Source organism: Tamandua tetradactyla, chromosome 14 (genome assembly GCF_023851605.1).
Source record: "Tamandua tetradactyla isolate mTamTet1 chromosome 14, mTamTet1.pri, whole genome shotgun sequence".
In the NCBI taxonomy this organism is placed as follows: domain Eukaryota; kingdom Metazoa; phylum Chordata; class Mammalia; order Pilosa; family Myrmecophagidae; genus Tamandua; species Tamandua tetradactyla.
The window spans coordinates 2,208,477-2,230,257 of record NC_135340.1 but is presented as its reverse complement, the minus strand read 5'-3'; the positions used below and the strand labels follow the sequence as shown (position 1 = coordinate 2,230,257).

The window sequence follows — 21,781 nt, the reverse complement described above, 5'->3', positions numbered from 1 at the left end:
GTGAGGAAGTCTATTGATTTCATTTGAAAATTACTATTAAGTAGCATTTCAGGCATACAAAAAGTACAGAGGATAACGTAATGAACACCCTTTCTCACCTCCTTACGCCTAGAGACAAGAGTGGCCACCAACACCGGCACAGCCCAACTCTAGTTCTACCCCTTAGGAAATCCACTGTCTAAAGGGTTTTCTCAGGTTTCTAGGAAAGGGTAGTAATAGAACATCAGTAGTGGACTCACTGCAATTATTTATATGTGGAATTCATTATGCCCATTTAGTCTGTTTTCTGAGGAATAATTAATAGCAATAACAAAATCCAGATTTGACCGGTCTGTTTCAGATATAAAATATCACTAGTGTGCGAAAGCAGACCACTGGAAACATAATAGTTTTTATTTATTGGTGAGTGAGAGAAAATGAAGCCCAGGTATTTTTATCCCTTCTATTTCAGAACAGGAGTAGAGGCAATGAGGAAGATAAGAGTAACAACATTAGCAGTTTTAACAGCTCTTCTAAGGATTATAGAGGCTGGTCTCAGAATGACAGATTAAAGTCAGATTTAGACTAGGAGAGTCCCCTAAGGGAGACAGCTGACATGTTTATTGCTCTCTCCCCACAAACAGAATTAAATCTGCTGACACTTTACACCAAGAAAGCTCAGCAGCTGATAAAAAGGTGACAGACATTTAGTATCCTAGAGAGTCATGGAGGAATGGACTCTAAATGTAGGAAGAGTACCTCAACAAACACTATAAATGGCTTGTTTGGGGGAAAAGGTGACCACACTAAAAATATTACCAAAGAAAAAAGAAAATGGACTTAGCAATATTTAGGAAATCTACAGGTCACGCCCAGAAAGTCTTTTATCTCTCTCCTTTTTTTTTTTTTGCATGGGCAGGCACTGAGAATCAAACCCAGGTCTCCGGTATGGCAGGTGAGAACTCTGTCTGCTGAGCTACAGTGGCCTGCCCCATAGCTTTTATCTTTAAGAAAAAAAAAAAGTTTAAGTTACCCTTCTTTTGACCCAACTCCCCTAGCAAGGGCTTAGATTATTAGTTACTGCACTATGTTCCACTTATGTCCTGCAAGTAGAGTCCCTGAGTTGAGTAGGGCCAGTAAAACAACAGCAGAGAGAGCGAGGTAAGATCTCAGGATTAGGAGTGTGTTTCTAAGAGGTTTGCAGAATCAACCAAATGCAATGTTTTAATGTATTAATTACATTAAATTATTTAACATTAATTATTTAACAATGATACTGATCAAAAGCGGGGCTGGGAGTAGAGGGGGATGTTCTCTGCCTGATGTGCTTAAATGACCAGTTCTTGAGACACCAGGGTTTCAAAGAGGGAAAGAGTTGACTGCTAAGTGTGAAGCAGGAAATCAGAAGGCCTAAAAATTTGTCTCCTTGAACAGCAGTAACTGATAGTTTTTTAATATCAAAAGACAGGCAGGTTTTAGGATAAAGAGTACAATGACTAGAGATGACAAAGTTGGAGGTCTAATTACTGAGTATGTGCAGACTGGTCACAAGCTCAGTCACAGAATGCATGTAGAAAACGGTGGTCTCAATCTCCTGATGACCGTGACTTCAGTACCAGAGCAAGGTGCAGGCCTCCTACAGGTTCAAAGTGCAGTTACTGCTCAAGTCGGGTGGGCCCATTTTGATAAGACCCAGCTTAGTCTGGTAAGATGGTTTAGGAACCAGAGTGGGTTCGTTCTGGGCTGACCCAAGGCCCTTCACGAATAAACATGAGGGGCTGTCTCTGGTGATCACAAGACTCCAAAGTTACAAAACAGGATAAGAGGATAGAAGTGGGGCCAGTCACAAGGTTTGTTATACAATCATTATCAAAGACTGAGGCAGCTGGAGTTACAGTTTAGAAATTTCAGGTACTTCCTTTTAGCTATTCTAATACATTAGAAAGTAGAAGAGCATCCATATATTGACTCAGTAATCATATTTGTTATTTCTTAATTTCTTAGTTACAACATGGTGATTCCAAAGAAATCCAAACAAAGATTTTTAAAATTATAGGCAATATGTAAATTATCATAAGTGATAGCTAAAGACTACACTATATGATTAAGAGACAAAAAGGTACAGATGGCCAAAAATTACTGCAATGGAGATTTCAGTTTAAAGGAATAAGGTGGTTTAGATAATTACAAATGGAACTAGTTCAAGCACTAAGGGCCACAAGGCAGAAATTCTCAACAGAAACACTGCTAAGGGAACTCAATAACTTTTGGGGAAAAAGAGAAGCAAGCAGGTTCAGTGGACACAGTGACCGAAAGTGTGCTTACTAATCACCAAGTCACACCTACCCAAGTTCACTTATGTCAGGATTGTATTTACAATCCTCATTGCTTTTCCTTACCTAATTATATCACTGAGAGTAATTTCAGGGATGAATTTTTGAAGGTGCTTCACTGTTGCACTGAGAAAACAGGCTTTATACATTTCACTAACTCCATAGGAGAAATTCTGGAACACCAGTTTAACCAAGCCACTGAAAAAAAAAGAAAAAAAAATCTTTATGAGAGAAAAGAATTATCACTACAAAACACCTTCACTTTTAGGTATTTTTTTCTTGTGGCAATACAGAAACGTAGGCAAAGTGAGAAACACTACTTATAAAAAGAAAATAAACCTTTGGCCAAAACAGAAAAAAATCTCTTCAAGTCAAGAGATGAATATCACCTTCCAAACTCAAATTTCAAAATATTCCCAAGGAGTGCTTGTTTCAGAATGTGATTCTCTAAAACTGCCAACATTAAGGCTTTGTAATGCAAATGTTAATGCCAAAAGGCATTTACAGATCTTTAAATCAGAGCTTTAAATAAATGAGGACCTTCATTATTTTTCTTTTGTAAACAGTGGTCAAATAACTTGGTAGTGATTCTCAAATAAGAATGTGCAGAGTCTATGTATGTATGTCTGTATGTATGTATTTATTTGTGTATTTTAACAAGAACACATGTTGGAAAGCTCCCTCCTAGACCTTCTGTTTCAGAATCTTTGGAGAGTGAAGCCCATATATAGCTTAAAAAGCTTTCTATTGATTTTGATGTGAAAGCCTCAGGAGAGAAATAGGACCAAACAAAATACCTCACTAAGTTATTTCTCACATGTCAAAACAAAAGTATTTTTAATTTTACACAAAACAAAACAACTTTGATCATCTGTAACTTCAGCAGTGGCTCACAAAATTAGGATGACTAGTTTGAAATGATCTTATCAAAGTAAGCAACCTACTGATTCTGAGAAAAACGTCTTTTTTCTCAAACTCAACTAGGTGGTTAGCAATGTAATATGTGGATTGTCAGATGTGAGATCAGCTCTTGTTCTTTCTAACCAAGATATCATCTTTGGCTAATCAAGATTTTTTTGAAGTAGTAAAACAGTATGTTTATTCAACAAAGCCCTTAATTTACATTAATGAAGAAATCATTTATTAATCACAAATATGAGGACTTGCACAATAAATATATTATCAAGAAAAAGTTCTCCGTATTAAAAATATAAGCAGGTAAAATCATTTTAAGTTGTTACCTATTGATAATTATATCCACAGCATCTGTGGTGTTGAAGTCAAAGGGTTTGTAACCCTCTCGCTTAAGGGCAAGAATCGCATTAGGCCCTAGCCAGATACTGCCGTCCATCCTCGGTGTGAAGTGAACTCCCAGGAAAGGAAATCGGCTATCTGGGACCTAGAGAGTTAACACGGCAAAGAACTATGAGCCTATTTCTTATTCCATTTTATTACAGATGCAATCAGTCATTCAATTGATAACACAAAACACCTTCTTCCCAGGCACTTAATCTGCATTATTTGTGACCTGTATTCAGATATACTTTTCTACTAATATCCTTCAGAAGAAACTTAGAAATGCTACACAAGAAACACTGATGCTACTGACAATACTCACCATCTTACCTACTCAGTTTTCAGGGTTAAAAATGAACTGTTTTACTTAAGATTATTCTCTCCCAAAACTAAGGATATATGTGGCTGGCAAGTAAAATTAGAGCTGCCAGAAAAAAAAACACAAATTCATAGCACAAGTTTTTGCAGTGTGGAATGAACCAGATGAAACTGATACCTTGGTAAGGCCAAAAACATAAAACATCAAATACAGAATATTGGCAATTTCACCTAGTTCAATCTTCATTTTCATGTAATTTTTGACAGAAAAACGAACTCATTTAGTGGCTCTATTTTCTACCCATTGAAACTATAAGGCGGCCACATTCCCTTCTCTGTATCTACAGACAATTAACTGAAAAAGAAAGTTGATTATCTGGGACTGCCATAAGGGAAAGTTCTCTTCTAAGTGTTGCCTCCACCAGAGAAGAAGAATTAGATTCCTTCTTGGTAGCACTTCCCATAGTGCACTAACGCTTTCTGAAAACATGCACTTATGGGGAATTAATTACAATTTATGACCATGACATCAAAATCAAAACTTCGGGATTTAACCACAAGAGAAGCAGATGAAATGTTGCACAACTGCCCTTCAAAATCTCTTATATTAGGTCCTTTAATCCTGTATAGATTATTATAATGCCTGCAGTATATTAACCAGATAATCAAAAAGTACTGGCAAAGTCCCCTCAGGGAGGGGAAAAAGAATATGGAACAATTAAACCTTATCATCAGGGAATCCCCTGATACTGTGTCAAACTTTAGGGATACCCAAATCAATAGGTCATGCCCTCGATCATGAGGCTCACTCTTGTGAAGCTTATATAGGTAGCAGAGAAGCTTAAACTACCTATAGGCATGCCTAAGAGTTACTTCTGGAGGACCTCTGTTGTTGCTCAGATGTGGTCTCAGTCTAAGCCCAATGCTGTAAGTGAAATCATTGCCTTCCCTCACACATGGGACATGACATCCAGGACTGCAAGTCTCCCTGGCAACGTGGGAGATGACTCCCAGGGATGAATCCAGACCTGGCACTGAGGGATCAACAATTACATCCTGACCAAATGGGGGAAAAGAAGTGCAATTAATAAAGTATCAGTGGCAGAGACAGTTCAAATAGTTGAGAGGCTACTCTGGAGGTTGCTCTACGTAAACTTTAGGTAGACCTTGCTACCTATCATAACCTGCCAACCCCCAACCAGGACCATTCCAGCCAATTCTAAAAAACACCTAGGGCAATTTATAAGATTCCACCAGGGTTCCAGGCACTAGAGTAACTTTCCAGAAACCTACAACCTCCAGATGGGTCCCTGATCCAGATAAGTCCTGAAACGTAGCTCAGCCTCTCCAGAACATCAGATAGTTCCATCTTCCTAACCCATATTAGTCACAGACCCTTCCAATATCAAAAATTTAGAATTGCCACAGCCCAAACAACCCCAAAAAGAAGTATGGAAAGATCAAAGGTGATGGTGGAATTACACATAGAAGGACTTAACAAATGAATATGAATGCTGAATCATTAAACTGATACCTCCTTTAGTCTCTAGTATTTTAGAGTAGCTAGAAGTAAAAACCTAAAATTGTGAAATTGAACCCATGTCATAGTCTGAAATATGTTCTACAACTAATTGTGGTGCTGTGCTTGGAAATTTGTAGCTTTTTCGTATACATGTTATTGTTCACAAAAAAAGAAGGAAAAAAAGTCGATTTGATGATAAAGCATTTAAGCCCTCTAGCTTCCTATATTCTGGAGCAGCTAGAAGGAACAATATGAGAGGACTGTATTGTAGCCCATGACAAACTCTGGGATCTATCCTGTAACCACTTCTTGAAGAGTGCTTTGAAAACCACTGCTTTTTTATTTCTTTGCTTTGTATATATGTTATACTATACAATGAAAAAAAGTTCAAAATATAAGAAAAATCTCTCTTCTGACACAGGTGAAAGTTTTCAATTCCTTTATACCCACAATCATCTTCAGAAAAGTGAAGAGGCAGAAATATCATTACCTACCGGATAAATATTCCCTTTTACAAGATAGCATTTTTCTGGCTTCAAGAGCAGGTAATCTCCCCGGAATGGTACAATTCGAGGATCAGGATTGCAGCCACTCAACTCTGAGATACGGTCTGAGTAAAGTCCTGCACATGTCAGGACATACCGACACCGAACCTCCTCTCCCTAGTGCAAAATAAAATAGAGAGTGGTAGACTAGATCGAACGGAGAAAAACAGATGACAGAAAAGACAATGAAAGGACTTACTTTTTCTTTTAATTCTTCGAAAAATATGAAATTAAGTACACGTACCAGCAAAATAAGTTATTCAGTATTTAGGTGGAGCTGTAAACTTAGGGGAGTGGCACAGAAAAGGATGTCATTTTAAATTGAGTACTTTAAATTGAATTAGACATATAATGGTGACCTAGCAAGGATACTCAACAAACCATACAAATTATGAGGCTTGTTTGGCTTACTTTACTCAACAAGAAACATGCTTTTAAAATTTCTTCATTAGAAAAGTTGTGGGTTTATAGAACAATCATGCATAAAATACAGGTTTTGCATATACCACCCTGCCACAATACCCTGCATTGGTGTGGAAAAAATGTGTGAGCATATTTTTACAATTATACAATTAATTAAATGCCGCAGTTTAACTGAGGGTTCACTGTTGTGTAGTGTAGTTCCAAGGATTAAAACAATTTCTTTAATCTGTTACTATATATACACTATTACATGTTCCCTTTTAATCATATTCAAATATATTTCAATGCTGTAAATTGCATTCACAATATTGTGCTAGCATCACCACCATCCGCTACCAAAATATTTCAATTATTCCAAAAGGAACCCGCACATTTTATGCCTTAATCTCCTATTTCCTATCCCCACTCCATTCCCTGGTAATTTATATTCTAGATTCTGATTCTGAGTTTGCTTATTCTAATTGTTTCAAAATGGCGAGATCATACTGTTTGTCTTTCTGTGTCTGGCTTACTGCACCGAACGTGACATCTTCAAGGTTCATCCATGTTGATGCGTATATCAGTACTTCATTTTTACAGCTGAGCAATATTCCTTATGTATATATCACATTTTATTTATCCATTCATCAAACAGACACATGGACTGCTTCCATCTTTTGCCAACTATGAATGCTGCTGCTGTGAACATCAGTGTGAAAATATCTGTTCGAGTACTTCCTTTCAATTTTTGAGGGTATGATATACCTAGTAAAGGGACTGCTGGATCAAATGGCACTTCTATACTTAGTTTTTTGAGGAACCACCAAATATCTTCCACAGTGGCTGCACTGTTTTACATTACTACCAGCAATGAATGAGTATTCCGATTTTCCACATTCTCTCCAACACTTCTTTTGTTTTTGTTTTTTACATAGCCATTCTAATGGGTGTAAAATGTTATCTCATTGTGCTAATGAGATTTGATGGCTATCGCATTAACCACAATTAATGGCTAATGATGTTTAGTATCTTTTCACTTGTTTTCTGGCCATTTGTATATCTTCTTTGGAGAGATGTCTGTTCAAGTCTTACCTCCATTTATTAACTTAGTTTTTGTCTTTTTTGTGAAGTTGAAATATCTTTTAAATACTCTGGATACTAAGCCTTTATCGAATAAATGGTTTCCAAATATTTTCTCCCATTGTGTAGGTTATTTAACTTTCATGATAAAGTACTCTGAGGAATAAAAGTTTTAATTTTGATGAGGTACAATTTATCTATTTTCTTTTGTTTGGGTGTAAAGTCTAGGAAACCACTGCTTGACACAAGGTCCTGAAGATGCTTCCCTACATTTTCTTCTAGGAGTTAGATAGTTCTAGCTTTTCTGGGTCTTTCACCCATTTTAAGCTGATTTTTATATATAGTGTGAGGTAAGGGTCTTCTTTTTTTTTTTTTTTTTTTTTTACAAATGTAGATGCAATTCCTCCAGCACCATTTGTTGAAGAGACCATTATTTTCCAATTGAATGGTCTTTGTCACCTTGTCAAAAATCAGCTGGCTATAAATGTGAAGGTTGATTAATGAGCGCTCAATTCTATTCCATTGGTCTATGTGTTTGTCCTAGTGCCAGCACCACGCCACTTTGATTACTGTGGCTTATGTAATAAGTTTTAAGATTGGGATGTGTGAGTCTTGTAACTTCATTCTTCTTTTTCAAAATGGGTTCAGCTATTCAGGGTCCCTTGCCCTTTCATATAAATTATGACTGGCCCTCCTATCAGTAAGATCTGCCCAATTTGAATGCAATGTGCAGGGTTTTCCCTTTCTGGGCTTTTGTTTCATCCTGGACTTTTGCTTCTTAGCTGTTTTGGAGTTCCCTGTTTACAGGAGTTTGGCTGCCCCTCTGTTTCCCAGGAGACAAACCTTCCTTTCCTGGGTGTTTGAAGTCAGCAGGCCTTTGTCCCAGACTGTCTGACACTAAGGTTTTTACACTCCTTTTGTTATCTCACACTGTTTTTGCTTGGACGGTTAATTCTGAAGAGGAGCGTTACCCTGGAGACGACCTTCCCAAGTCAGTCTTTCCCAGTTAAATCAGGGTCAGGGACCCACAAAGGAGGTGCAGACCAGCCCCAATGTACCCTAGGGTGGAGATCAGGAAGGGTGCCAAAAGCTTTGCCAATGGCTCCCCAAAACTCAGCTTTCTTGGCCTGCTCTGCAAATGCAGTCCTTCAGGAAATTATCGCCTGGAGCCCTGAGGAAGTGCTGCATCTTTAAATCTCCACCACCTAAACTGGGGCCCAGGTAGGGCTGAAACAACGCCTGCGGCTGTCTTTGTCCTAGTTGGGGTTGAATAAGCAGGTGCCTTCAGAGCTAGGACCCAGCCACCTGAATTCGCTGATTAAGAGCTGTGAAGAGTGATTGGCCTTGCCCACTCCTGTTCTTGAGGGAGAGGATTTTTATGTCCTTTTCTGTCATCAGCAGCTAGCCAGTGACTGGACCCCATGGTGGCTGCTGTGAGAGTAAGGATGGGCACTGGTAGCTGCGTGGAAAGTGCAATTTACAGTTGTTTACTGTTATATATCTGCTCTTTCTCCCTCTCTTCCCTGGATGCTATACAGTGTTCTTCTGGCTTCTGGAGTTTCAAAATAGTTGTTTCAGTTTCTGCCAGTTTAATAGTTGTTTTGGTGGAAGGACTGGTCATAGAGCTCCCTAGTCTGCCACCTTCCCCAGATCTTCTCCAAGAAATATACTGTTAATATTTCTTTAAATGGAAACCATGGTTTCTCTGACACTTGGGCCACACTGAGGCAGTAGAACTAATGGAAATGAAACGCCTGTAGCAGATAGTGATGTTTTATAGATTTTTTGGCAGGTCCTTAAAGGTGAATCACAATACAGAACTTCAGGATTTTGGAGGAAAATTATGCCATCCCCTGTAGATAACTATTCTACTTTTGAGAAAGAGTGTCAGGTTTTGACTGAACACTTAATCTCAGATCACCAAATTACCATGTGAGCTGAGCTAACTGGGTGTTTATCTGACTCCAAAAGACACAAAAGTAGGTGTGTTCAGCAGCACTCCTTCACTAAGAAGAAAAAGAATACGCGTATCAGGGTTATACAAGTCCTGCAGGCATGAGTAAGCTGCTGAGGTAAGCAGCTCAGGTTTCCATGACCGTACTCAGGCTAAATTGCCTCTGCCCTCTCAACCTGCTCACGTAGTCCCAAGGAAGTTACCTATGACCAGTAGACCAAGAAAGAAAAAATACAAGCCTGGTGTGATAGTTATGTTCATGCGTCCATTTGGCTAGGTTTTGATGTCTAGCTGCTTGGTCCAGCAAGCTGTCCTGGTTATTATTGTAATGGCATTTCACGGCCATCAACAAAGTAATTGCATCTATGCCTGATTACATCTACAATCAAGGAGGAGATTGTCTTTAACAATGAGAGAAGTCTTGTCCATTCAGTTGAAGGCTTCAAAAGGAGAAGTAATGATTTAAGCAGTCAGAAGAGAAGATTTCCATCTCTATTTCAGCCAGCTAGCTTCTCCTGGGGAATTCACTGAGAACCTTTATTGGAGTCCCCAGCATGTGGACTAGGAATTGTATATATTCCTATATAATTTGGAATTGTGTATCCCCACAGTCATGTAGACAATTCTTATAAAAATCTAATAGAATTTACAGATATCTCCTGTTGGGAACTCAGACTAATATAGCTTTGGCACTGAGAGTCAGTGGCAGCCAGACTCTCCAAAATCCCCAGGGAGTATGCTTCACCTCTATGAAGACTGAAGTGGCAGTATTCTTTTTGAACTCTTTTTGAACAATGGACAAAAGTCCTATCCTCTCCAAGTGTCAGGGCATACTCACTCTTTCCACACACATGGGTGGGTTCACTCTCTTGGCTCAAGATATCTTTGGTCCAGATCTCATCTTTCTTGGTTCTGCTTTTGAAGTGATTTTTTTTCTATAATCTGTCCCTTTTCTTTTCCTTTTAGTCCGGGCTGGCAGGTCACACAGATCTCACAAAAAATTGTCGGTTTGCATGTAGAACACAGACTGTAAGATGTTCCTTAGATCCTTCTGGATAACTGCATCTCCAATCCTGATTTGCACTGGAATGGCTTACTGGTTCCACAATCAGTTATATCTTCACATGAGCACTATTCTCTGGGAACTCACTTTCCAGAAGTTCAGAATTTTGCAAACATCAATTTCTGGGTTTTTTCTGCCCAGGAGTTCAGTTCTCACCTTATCCCTCTCCTCCTGTATTCTACTACAAGCTGCAAGGAGAAACCAGGCTGCAATTTCCATACTTACCTTGTTAATCTCCTCAGTTAAATATCCAACTTTATGACTTCCAGATTCTGCCTTCTGTCCAACATCAGGACTCAATTTTGCCAAATTCTCTGCCACTTTAAAACAAGGATCATCTTCCAGTTTTCAACACATTCATAATTTTCTTCAAAGACCTCAAAAGAAGTGCTTTTAGCATTCATATTTCTACAGTCTCTTCAAAGCAAATTAAGACTTTTCTATTAATGAGTTCACAATGCTTCCAGCCTCTGCCCATCAACCAATTCCAAGCTGTCTCCACATTTTTAGTGTTTGCATTAGCAGCACCCTGTTCTCCTGGTACCACATCTATTTTAGTTTTCTCAGCTAGTCAAAGCAGATAATATGAAATGAGTTGTCTTTAAACAATGGAAGTTATTAGCTTACAGTTTGAGGCTGCGATAATGTCCAAATCAAATCATACCAAGGTGATGCTTCCTTTCCAAAGATTGGCTATTGGAGATCCCTGGCTCCTCTGCCACATGTCAAGGCACACAGAAGCATCTGCTGGTCTCTCCCTTGCCTTCCAGGTTTTGTAACTTTCAGATTTTTGCTTCCATGGCTTTCTTTCTGTATTCATTGTGATTCTAAAGGACTCCAGTTAGAGAATGAAGGCTCATCCTGAATAAGGTAGGTCCACCTTAACTGAAGTAGCCTCATCAAAAGATCCTACTAATCATGAATCCACATCCACAGGAATGGACTGAATTTAAGAATATTTCTTTCTGGGGTACATACACTTCAAACCACCACATTCCACCCTGTGGACCCCCAAAAGATATGTTCTTTCTACATGCAAAATACACTCATTCCATCACAATATCCCAAAAACCTTAAATCATTTCAGTAACAATACCAAGCACAGAGTCTCATAAAAATCAGTTATAGGTGTGGTCCATCCTGGGGCACAATTCCCCTCAGTCAGTGGACCTGTGAACCACTTAAATGCTTTCAATACACAAAGGAGCTTAAGACATAGATTCCCATAGGGATAAACTGGAAGAAAAACAGGAGTCCCCAAACAACTCTCAACCCCCTACAGGACATACTCCATTAGATTGCAAGATCTGAGTGTCATCTGTAGAATGATGTTTTGTCCTCTGACATGATGGAGTGGCAGCTCCAACCTTTCTAAGTGCTTGTGCAGCACATGCTCTCCTCAAACACTGGGACTCCACTCTTTGAGAACACTGGTCGTGTCAGTGGCAAACAGAGGTGCTGTCTGGAGCTTTGGCAGGCCCCAATAGGTGAATTAAATATAGACCACTAGGATTTTGGAGCAAAAATCTTGCCATCCTCTGCAGATAACGACTCTTCTTTTGAGAAACAGCTTTTGACCTGCAACTGAGTCTTAGTAGAGAGCAAACGCTTAACTATGGGCCACTAACATATTCTGAGACGCAAGTTGCCTATCATAAACTGGGTGCTGTCTGACACACCAAGCCATAGAGTTGGACGTGCTCAGCAGCATTCCATTGTAAAATGGAAGTGGTGTATACAAGATAGGGCTCAAGCAGGTCCTGAAGGCACAAGTATATTTTATGAGAAAGTTGCCCAAATGCCCATAACCTCCAAACCTGCCACATTATTTTCCCTTTCCCAGCCCACATCCTTGGTCTGTTGGGGAGTTCCGTACAATCAGTTGAGCAAGGATGAGAAAACTTAGGCCTGGTTTATAAATGGTTCCACACAATATGCAGGTACCACCCAAAAGTGGACAGCTGCAGCACTAGAGCCCCTTTCTGGAATGTCTGTGAAGGACAGTAGTGATGAGAAATCCTCACAGTGGGTGGAATTTCAAGCAGTGCACTTGATTGTTCATTTTGTTTGGAAGAAGAAATGGCCAGAGTTGCTTTTGTATACAGATTCATATGCTGTTGCCAATGGTTTGGCTGGATGACCAAAGAACTTGAAACAAACATGATTGGAAAATTGGTGTCAAAGAAGTCTGAGGAAAAGATATGTGGATAGACCTTTCTGAATGGCTAAAAAAGATGAAGATATTTGTGTCCCATATGAATGTTCAACAGAGGGTGGCCTCAGTAGAAGATGATTTTAATAAGTGGATAACTAATTCTGTGGATATCAGCTGTCCTCTTTCCCCAGCCAGTCTTGTCATTGCCCAATGGGCTTATGAACAAAAGCAGCCATGGTGGTAGGGATGAAGGCTATGCATGGGCTTGGCAACATGGACTCACCAAGGCCAACTTGGCTATAGCCAATGCTGAGTGCCCAACATGCCAGCAGCAGAGACTAACACACAGTCCCTGATATGGTACCATTCCCCAAGGTGACCAGCCTGTTACCCAGTAGCAGGTTGATTACACTGGACCACTTCCATCATGGAAGGGGCAGCATCTTATTCTAAATAGAATAGACACATACCCTGGATATAGGTTTGCCTTCCCTGAATGCAATGCTTCTGCCAAAATAACTACATATGGACTTACAGAATGCCTTATTCACCATCACGGTATTCCACATAGCATTGCTTCTGATCAAGGAACCCACTTCACAGAAAATGTAGTACAGAGATGGGCACAAACTCATGGAATTCACTGATCTTTCCATGTTCTCCATCATCCTGAAGCAGCTGGATTGACAGAATGGTGGAAAGACCTTTCGAAGACTCAATTATGGCACCAACTAAGTGGCAATACCTTGGAGGGATAGGGAAATCCTCTCCAGGAGGATGCCCTAGGTCAATATCCACTCTATGGATTCATGGATCCAGGAATCAAGAGATGGAAATGGGAGGGGCACCATTCACTATTACCCCTAGTGATCCACTATAAAAATTTCACTTCCTACCCCTACAAGGTCTTAGTTCCAAAAGGAGGAGTGGTTCCATCAGGAGATACAACAATAATTCCACGGAACTGGAAGTTAAGACTGTCTTCTGGCCACTCTGGGTTCCTGATGCCCTGAATCAACAGGCAAAGAAGGGACTTACTATACTGTCTGGGTGGTTGATGCTAACTATCAAAGGGAAATAGAACTTCAACAACACAATGGAGGTAAAGAAGATTTTACCTGGAATACAGGGAGACTCCCCGGGATTGCTCTTGGTATTATCATGCACTGTGATTAAAGTCAATGGAAAAATGAAATAAGCCAATCCAGGTTTGTGTTAGTTAGATTCAGTTGTCAACTTGGCCAGGTGAGCATACCTAGTTCTGTTGCTGCGGACACAAGCCAATGGTACATGAACCTCATCTGTTGCTAATTACATCTCAGTCGGCTAGGAGGCCTGTCTGCTGCAATGAGTGACGTTTGACTTAATTGCCTGGTGCTTAAATGAGAGAGCGCAATGTAGCACAGCCTAAGTAGCTCGGCATTCCTCATCTCAACACTAGCAGCTCAGCCCAGGCCTTTGGAGATGCACAAAGAAGTTACCCCGGGGAAAGTTGTTGGAACCCATGGGCCTGGAGAGAAGACCACCAGAGACCATCCTGTGCCTTCCAAGTAAGAAAGAATCTCAGTGGAAAGTTAGCTGCCTTTCCTCTGAAGAAACTACAAAATAAATCCGCTTTTATTAAAAGCCAATCCATCTCTGGTGTGTTGCATTCCGGCAGCTAGCAAACTAGAACAAGGTTGGAGTACCAAAGGCCCAGAAACTTAAGGAATGAAGGTCTGGTCACCCCACCAGGCAAAGAACTATGGCCAGCTGAGATGCTTGATGAGAGTAAAGGGAATATGAAATGAGTAGGGGGAGAAGGTAACCATCAGTATAAGCTATGACCATGTGGCCAGTTACAGAAACAAGGACTGTAATAGTTATGAATATTTCTTCCTTGTTTCGTTATGAGCATGTTTGTGTATGTACATAAAGCAACTATCTTTGTCTTCTTCATTATCTTATTCCCTTATTATATGACATAAATTGTATTAGTTTTATGCTGTAGTTTTTAAGATTCAGGGTATCAAGTTTAAAACTAAATATTACCCAAGGACTTGTACCCTATTCAGGAGAGAGTTAATGTGTTTCTGGTTAAATGCAGGACAGCTGAGTACTGTTAGAAAAAATATGACTGTCATTATTTTTATTTAGAGATTAAGTATGCTTTAAAGAGATGTGCATGGCTGCCAAGTTGACAAGGGATGGACTGTGATGGTTAAGTTCATGTGTTAACTTGGCCAGGTTTTGATGTCCACTTTCTTGGTCAAGCAAGCACTGACCTGACTGATACTGTGAGGACATTACGTGGACTTGAATCATCAACTGATTGCATCTATGGCTGATTACATCTACAATCAACTGAGGGGATTGCCTTCACCAATGAGAGAAGCCAGAAGAATTTCCATCTCTACTTTAGTCAGCCAGCTTCTCCTGGGGAATTCATCAAAAACCTTCATTGGCATTTTCAGCTTGCAGCCTGCCCTACAGAAATTGTACTTGACTATTCCCAAAGTTATGTGAAACAATTCTTACAAATTGTTTCTTTAGAGGATTTTTTTCTCTAGAGAACCCTGATTAATATCCCTGGCTTACAAATGGCTCTATGCAACATCTGGCACTACTTGAAAGTGAACAGCTATAGCACCACTCAAGAGTGGTACTGAAGGATTGTGGTGAAAGGAAACCTTCCCAGGGAGCAGAATTTTAAACATCACATCTGGTTGTCACCTTGCCTAGGAGAGATGGCCAGAGGTAGGGCAATGGCTAATGGTTTGGCTGCATAGTCAGGAAAATTGTTGACAAGGAACTCTGGGGGCCTTGAGCTCAAAGAGTAAAGATATTTATGTCCCATATGAATGCTCACTGAAGAATAATCACAGCAAAGAAAGGTTTTAATAATCAGTAGATAAGATGATCTGTTCTGTGAACGTCAGTAAGCCTCTTTCCCAGGGACCCTTGCCCAATGGGTTAGTGAACTAAATGGTTATGGCAATATAGATGGAGGCAATTCATGGGCTCAGCAACACAGCCTTGCTCACCAAGGCCAATCAATCTACCGGCACTGATGAATCTACCAATAGAAGAGACCAACTAAGCCACTGATACGGTCCCCGGACCACTTTTACCATGGAAGGGGCAGTTCTTAGTCTCACAGAAACAGATGCTTTCTCTGGATATAGAATTGCCTTCCCTGCCCACAAAGTTCCTGTCAAAACCACCATCTGTGAAATTCTATTATGTACTAGGATCATGGATTTCATCAGAGAAGCATTATTTCTCATTTTATAGCAAATGAAATGTAGTAATAGGCTCATGCTCATGAAATTCACTGGTTTTACCCTTTTCCTCATCACCCTGAAGCAGATGAGTGACAAAATGGTGGCCTGGCCTTTTGAAGATTCAGTTACTGCACCAGCTTCAATACCCTGCAGGGCTGGGGCAATATCCTCCAGGATTCAGTATATGGTCTAAATTAGTGATCAATATATGGTGCTATTTCTCCTACAGTCAGAATTTACAGGTCTGGGAATCGAGGTAGAAATGGAAGGAGTTCTTTACTGTTATCCCAACAATCCACTAGTGAAATTTTTGCTTTGTAACCTCACAACTTTGAGCTCTGATGATCTAGAGGTCTTAGTTCCTAAGGGAGTGATGTTTTCATTAGAGAACAAACAATGGTTCCATCAAACTGGGAGCTGAGACTGCCAACTGGTCACTTTGGCTTCCTCAAGCCAGGAGAGGATAACTGTATTGAAAGGGGCAAATTCTGACTGACGGATTCTGACTTCCAAGAGGGGTTGGAGATAATAAAAAGGAGTATGTTTAGAATGTAGATCCTCTAGGGAACCTTTTAGAACTCCCACATATTGTTATAAAAGTTAATGGAAACCCACAACAACCCAAAATAGGTAGCACCAATAATAACACAGACATTTCAGGAATGAAAGCTTGAATCACCCCACCAAGCTAGCAACCATGACTAGCTGATATACTTGTCAAGGGCAAAGGGACTATGGATTGGGTAGTGAAAGATGAAAATTATAAGTATCATCTATATTCACAGGACCAGTTACAGAAATAAAGAAGCAACAGTTATAAGTATCTCTTCCTTACTCTGAAATATATTTGTATACAGATTAACCAATTATTTTTCTCCTTTTCTACTATTTTCCCCTTCCCTACTATTTAACACAGAGTTTCTTAACCTTGGGGCTACGGACGCTGGGGTTGGATAATTCTGTTGTGGGAGGCTATCCCGCACACTGTAGGATGTTTAGCAGCAGCAGCAGCCTTGACCCACAGATGCCAGTAGCAATCCCTTTCTCCATTTGTAACAACCCAAAATGTCTTCAGACACTGCCAAATGTCCCCAGGGGGTGGGGGTGAAGCAAAAATCACCTTCAGTTGATAAAAACTGATCTATAGAGTATGTTTAAATAGTGGTTAACTTTATATCTAAGAATATAAATTACAAAGCATCAAAGAAGGAGTGTGACTCAGCTAGAAAAGGAATGAACGTTATTCAAAGATCTCCTCTTTGAGGAGAAGGCTAGCATATCTTCAGCTGTTATCAGGAATAGCTGCATCTTGTTAGGTAGAAGCATAATTTTCATTGCTTTCTTTTTTTTGGAAATTAAACATGGTTATAAGGGATGCATATGAATGCCAAGGTGGCAAGGGGTGGACTGTGAGGGTTTGTATGCTAACAACTTGTGTAAGCTTGGAACTATGCTTGACAGAGTCCTCTTTATTATCGGGTTCCAATTTAAGTTGACCATAAGAGGAATAATAAGAAAGTGGCAGTCACTATTTTTTTTAAGTCATCCTACTTTGATATGCTGACAGACACCCATTGCCCGGTGAGTTACAGCTTCATGGCCAGCTCTACTTCCCAACTGTGGGTCTTACTGACCAAGGACAGACCTAGACCTACCAGTTGGTGCAGACACAGGGGCAGCAGGTGCCCACAGAGCTCCCCAAGAGCATACTCTCAGCAAGCTTGGCTTCTCAGACTGCTTGAAGACTCCTCAGACCCACCAATTCCCCTTCTAGGCCTCCTCTTCCCCAGATCCTTTCACAATTAAGTTTAATTCTTATAATAAATCCTGTAACATTCCTAAATGAACCTGCTCTCCCATGTGAACCCTGATAATGCAGTGAACATATGGCACATGCAATGCTTCTACATCATTTGATACTTCTTATTTTAAATTAAGTGCGGATAAAGGAAAGCAGTTCATCTTCCTCTGCACCTGACCCCAAGTTTTTTAATTAATTTCTTATTTTAATTAATAAGGAGATAAAGCTTATATTGATTAGTAGGTAGATCACTAAAATTTCTATCAGGTTTGCCTTAAAATTAAACATGCCACATGCTGATAATCCTATTCTTTGCCAGTACAGTCACTTTATGAAGACACTCTTAAGTTGAAATTTCTCTTGTAATAAAATCTGTTATACTGCTCTTAAAGAATTTCTCTCAGAAAAAAACCTTAGAATTAGACAAACTTCATTCAATGACTTAAATTACAGCACTTTAGTAAATTTGACTGTTTAAGAAAGTGGAGGGGAAGAAAACAGACAACCATTTGCTTAAGAATCTTTACCTTTGTATTTCTAATGACTATTGGGTACTTCATCCCTAAAAAAAGAGGAAAAAAAAGAAAAAAAATTAGAGAAAGGCTTATTTTTAGAAAAAAGCCTACCTACCTTATTTGAAACATTATACTAGTAGCAAATCTAGATGACTTTCTTCCATCACAACAATAACTGTACCCCACTGTTCATTCTGAAGCATCTTACCAGTAACAAAATTAATCCATATTTGGCAATTTATAAAACAAAGGCATACTTTCTAGCTCATTTTAATTAAATTGAACCACGCTTATAAAATCATCCCCCTCTTCAACTTCAACATAGAAAGTTCCAGCTTTTTTCCAAAATCCAATCCTGGAAACTATGCTGTCAAATGGATCAACATAAATTTTTATGTATTTTCCAAGGACTAACACTATGATATAAGGAAACTTGCTGTGCAAGTGTTGGTCACTTGAGTCCCTACAGATTCTAGGTATAGGTAAGCTAGAGTTACCAACACAACACAAAACTCTCAAAAGTAAACTCATCATTTATAAAATTAGTTTCCACTCAAATACATGGGATCTCAAAGTCTTATGAAGCACAGGTAAAGAATATCTGTACCATAAATGTGAATTACCATGCTACCCATAACAACTTTAACTATTCAACTAATAATTTTGTTCATGAACTTGGAATTTAGGAGGGCACTGAGCAAATGATTCAGATATCCTAGATCTCCTTAAAAAGCTGCTCAGGAAGACTGAACCAAATTCTACTTTTTTTTCCTTCAAATTTCCCAACAGTATATACAATACTTAGAAACCATTCATTACACACACACACACACAGCAAAACAAAGTGGAACCTAGTGTAAGAGACTTAGAACGACTGAGTCATTTATGACCTTGGGCTCTCATTCTAAACCTTTGGTATGTCTAAGAATCACCAAGAGATGATCCCTAACTCTGGAGAGCCGAATTCAGTAAGTATGGGTGGTGCTAAAATCTGCATTTTTAGCAAGCATCATAAGGGATTCTGTCTCTAGCCTACAGGGTAAGACAAGAATCTAGGGGGTTGATTTTCCATAAATAGCCTTGGAAGTTCAGGTTTTCGCACCAGTCAGAAGCGTCTGATCAGTGCTCAGTTCTAACAACAGAAGAAACTCCAACAGTCCTGTTTCTCTTGTATCCAATCTCAGCCCTACCCCTTTCTGTACCTTCCTCCAGCTCTGGGCCCTACTCTAGCCCAGTCCCTGGAGACTCTTCCAACATTATCACTCCAGACAAAACTGACCACGGTTTTTTTAAAGGTCAATAAAGGTATCCAATAGGGATGACAAGGATAACTTACCATCTTTACTTCCTGAAGGACTTTCTTTAGCCACTTCAATATCTTTTACTTCAAATTTGGTCAAGACAGAGCCACCTGCATCTTGAAAATCCTGGGCAAATGACAAAGCCACCTGCCGGTAATTCACAATGCCAGTATATGGGCAATCGATAGCCATTAGACCCTGGGACAGAATCGTGAAAAACATCAACACAATACAGTTAAGAATCACTTAAGGGACTTCTGAGGAAGAGGGAGAAGGAGGGAGTTGCAGTACTCATTCCAAAAACAGCTAATGGATAGGGAGAAACTGTCTGAAACAACTGTTTTGGGGTTCCAGAGGCCAGAGGAGCATTGTATAGTAATCAGGGAAGAGCAGGACAAAGAGGCTGAAACAGTGCAGTAAACAAGTGTGAGTAAAGTGCTCTGCAGTGACTGCCTAGGTCAAATTCCAATTTTTGAGGTTAGCCACCTCTGGCCCGGTTATTGGCTGGCTGCTACAGACAGAGAGGGATACAGAAGCCCTCTTCCAAAAGAACGGGGCCGAGGGGGTCACGGCACAGCTAAGTATTGATCATGGCTTTCGATCAGCAAATTGTGATCACTGGGTCCTAGCTTTAGGCTGCACTTTTAGCCTACCCTGGATAGGGAATATTGTGGCCATTGTTTTAATCCTGTCCTCATAGGGGAGAAGGCAGTGGAAGTTCAAAGAGGCAGGGTCTACTTAGGCCTGCTGGGAAAAATTTGAAGAGCACTATCTGCTGGGCAGGCCAGGAAAGCACAGCTTTGGAGAACCATGAAAAAGGCTTTTGGTGTCTTTTCTAGCCATCTCCCAAGGGTTCTTTAGAACTGGTCTAACCCCTTCTTCAATTCCTGGTCCTGTTCTGGCTGGGAAATACAAACTTGGGGAATTCCTCTCTGGGACAGGTAAAAACAGCTAGAGGCATTGAAAGGAGAGTCAAAATAAAACAAAAACAGAGCAAATCAAGATTCCTGGAGAATGAAAAAGTAAAGGAAGCTTTCTGCTGGAGATGAAATAATTGCACAACTAATGTAACATTAAAAATTGTACCACATATCCAGGGCAAGAATCAGATGAAGACGAGCTGAAAAATTCTAAAAGTCTAGAAAAAGTTGACCCAAGGTCAAAGAAGAGCCTTAACACCAAGTCAATCAACAATAAAACCTTAGTCAAGAGAGAGAGACCGATTTTCAGAGTAAACTCATTAAGATAATCAGCTACCTAAACATCAGGAAAAAATTACAAGCCATTAAGAAACAGAAAGATATGGCCCAGTTAAAGGAACAAATTAAAACTTCAGAGAAAACACAGAATTTGGAACAACTAATCAAAGATGTTCAAAGAAATTTAAATCAATTCAAGGAGATGAAGGAAACTATGCATATACAGCTAAAGTATATTAAAAAGACAATGGGTGAGCCTAGAGAAGAAATTGAGAGCTTGTTTGGAGGTTTGAGGAGGGGATTACAGCTACTCATATACCCTTGACCACAGAACGGTTCTCCTCTAGAAGGGAGGGTCATCCTCTTCAATCGAGCGCACCGCTTCGGGAGCAACACACGTGGAGTGGTGAGGGAAGAAGGGGATACCCGCCTAGTCAGCCAGATTGGCCAAATCAACCCTAGCAATCAACGGGGTGACAGATGTTGCAGAAAGATTGTGTTCACATCTTAGAGAAGAATTTGAAAGTACGAAAAGAAATAAGACAGAACTTATGAGAATGAAAGGCACAATAATGGTGATTAAAAATACACCAGAGGCTATTTTGGGCAGAAAATGAAAAAGTTATTTGCAAAGTCCCTTGACGGACTGGAAAAGATAGAACTATTAGGCTTACCCACCTGGGGAATTCCTGATATTTTCTTAAGCAGGAGGGGCTCCCAATTTAATAAGACAAGGCCTCAATTTTAAGGCTTGCCCTTATGAAACTTATTTCTGCAATAGTAAAGTGAACCTACATAGGATTAGTACATAAGAGCCATCGGCAGAAAATCTCTGCCGTTGCTCAGCTGCGGTCTCTCTCTAAGCCAAACTCTGACCTTCCCCCCAATGTGGGACATAATTTCCAGGGCTGTAAGCCAGGCACTGGTAGCATGAAACATAACTGGCCCCGGAATCGTGGGAGATACTGACCCTGGCACTATGAAACATAAGTTCCAAGGATGAACCTGGCCCTGACATCATGGACGAACTGACTAAAAGGGAGAAAAGAAAGAGT

The 21,781-nt window shown here is 39.9% G+C and overlaps 1 protein-coding gene across 8 annotated transcripts in view; it reads right to left on the bottom strand.

The window, feature by feature from the left end:
- Positions 1-21,781, bottom strand: part of L2HGDH (L-2-hydroxyglutarate dehydrogenase) — a 103,146-nt gene that overhangs the window by 41,039 nt on the left and 40,326 nt on the right. For all 8 annotated transcript variants that reach the window (XM_077126805.1, XM_077126801.1, XM_077126802.1 and 5 more), the window contains 5 exons: positions 19,563-19,725; positions 18,239-18,273; positions 5,943-6,110; positions 3,554-3,711; positions 2,379-2,510 (listed from right to left, as the gene is read on the bottom strand). In XM_077126805.1, coding sequence (XP_076982920.1) covers positions 2,379-2,510; positions 3,554-3,711; positions 5,943-6,110; positions 18,239-18,273; positions 19,563-19,725 — 656 coding nt within the window. The remainder of the gene's footprint in view (positions 1-2,378; positions 2,511-3,553; positions 3,712-5,942; positions 6,111-18,238; positions 18,274-19,562; positions 19,726-21,781) is intronic.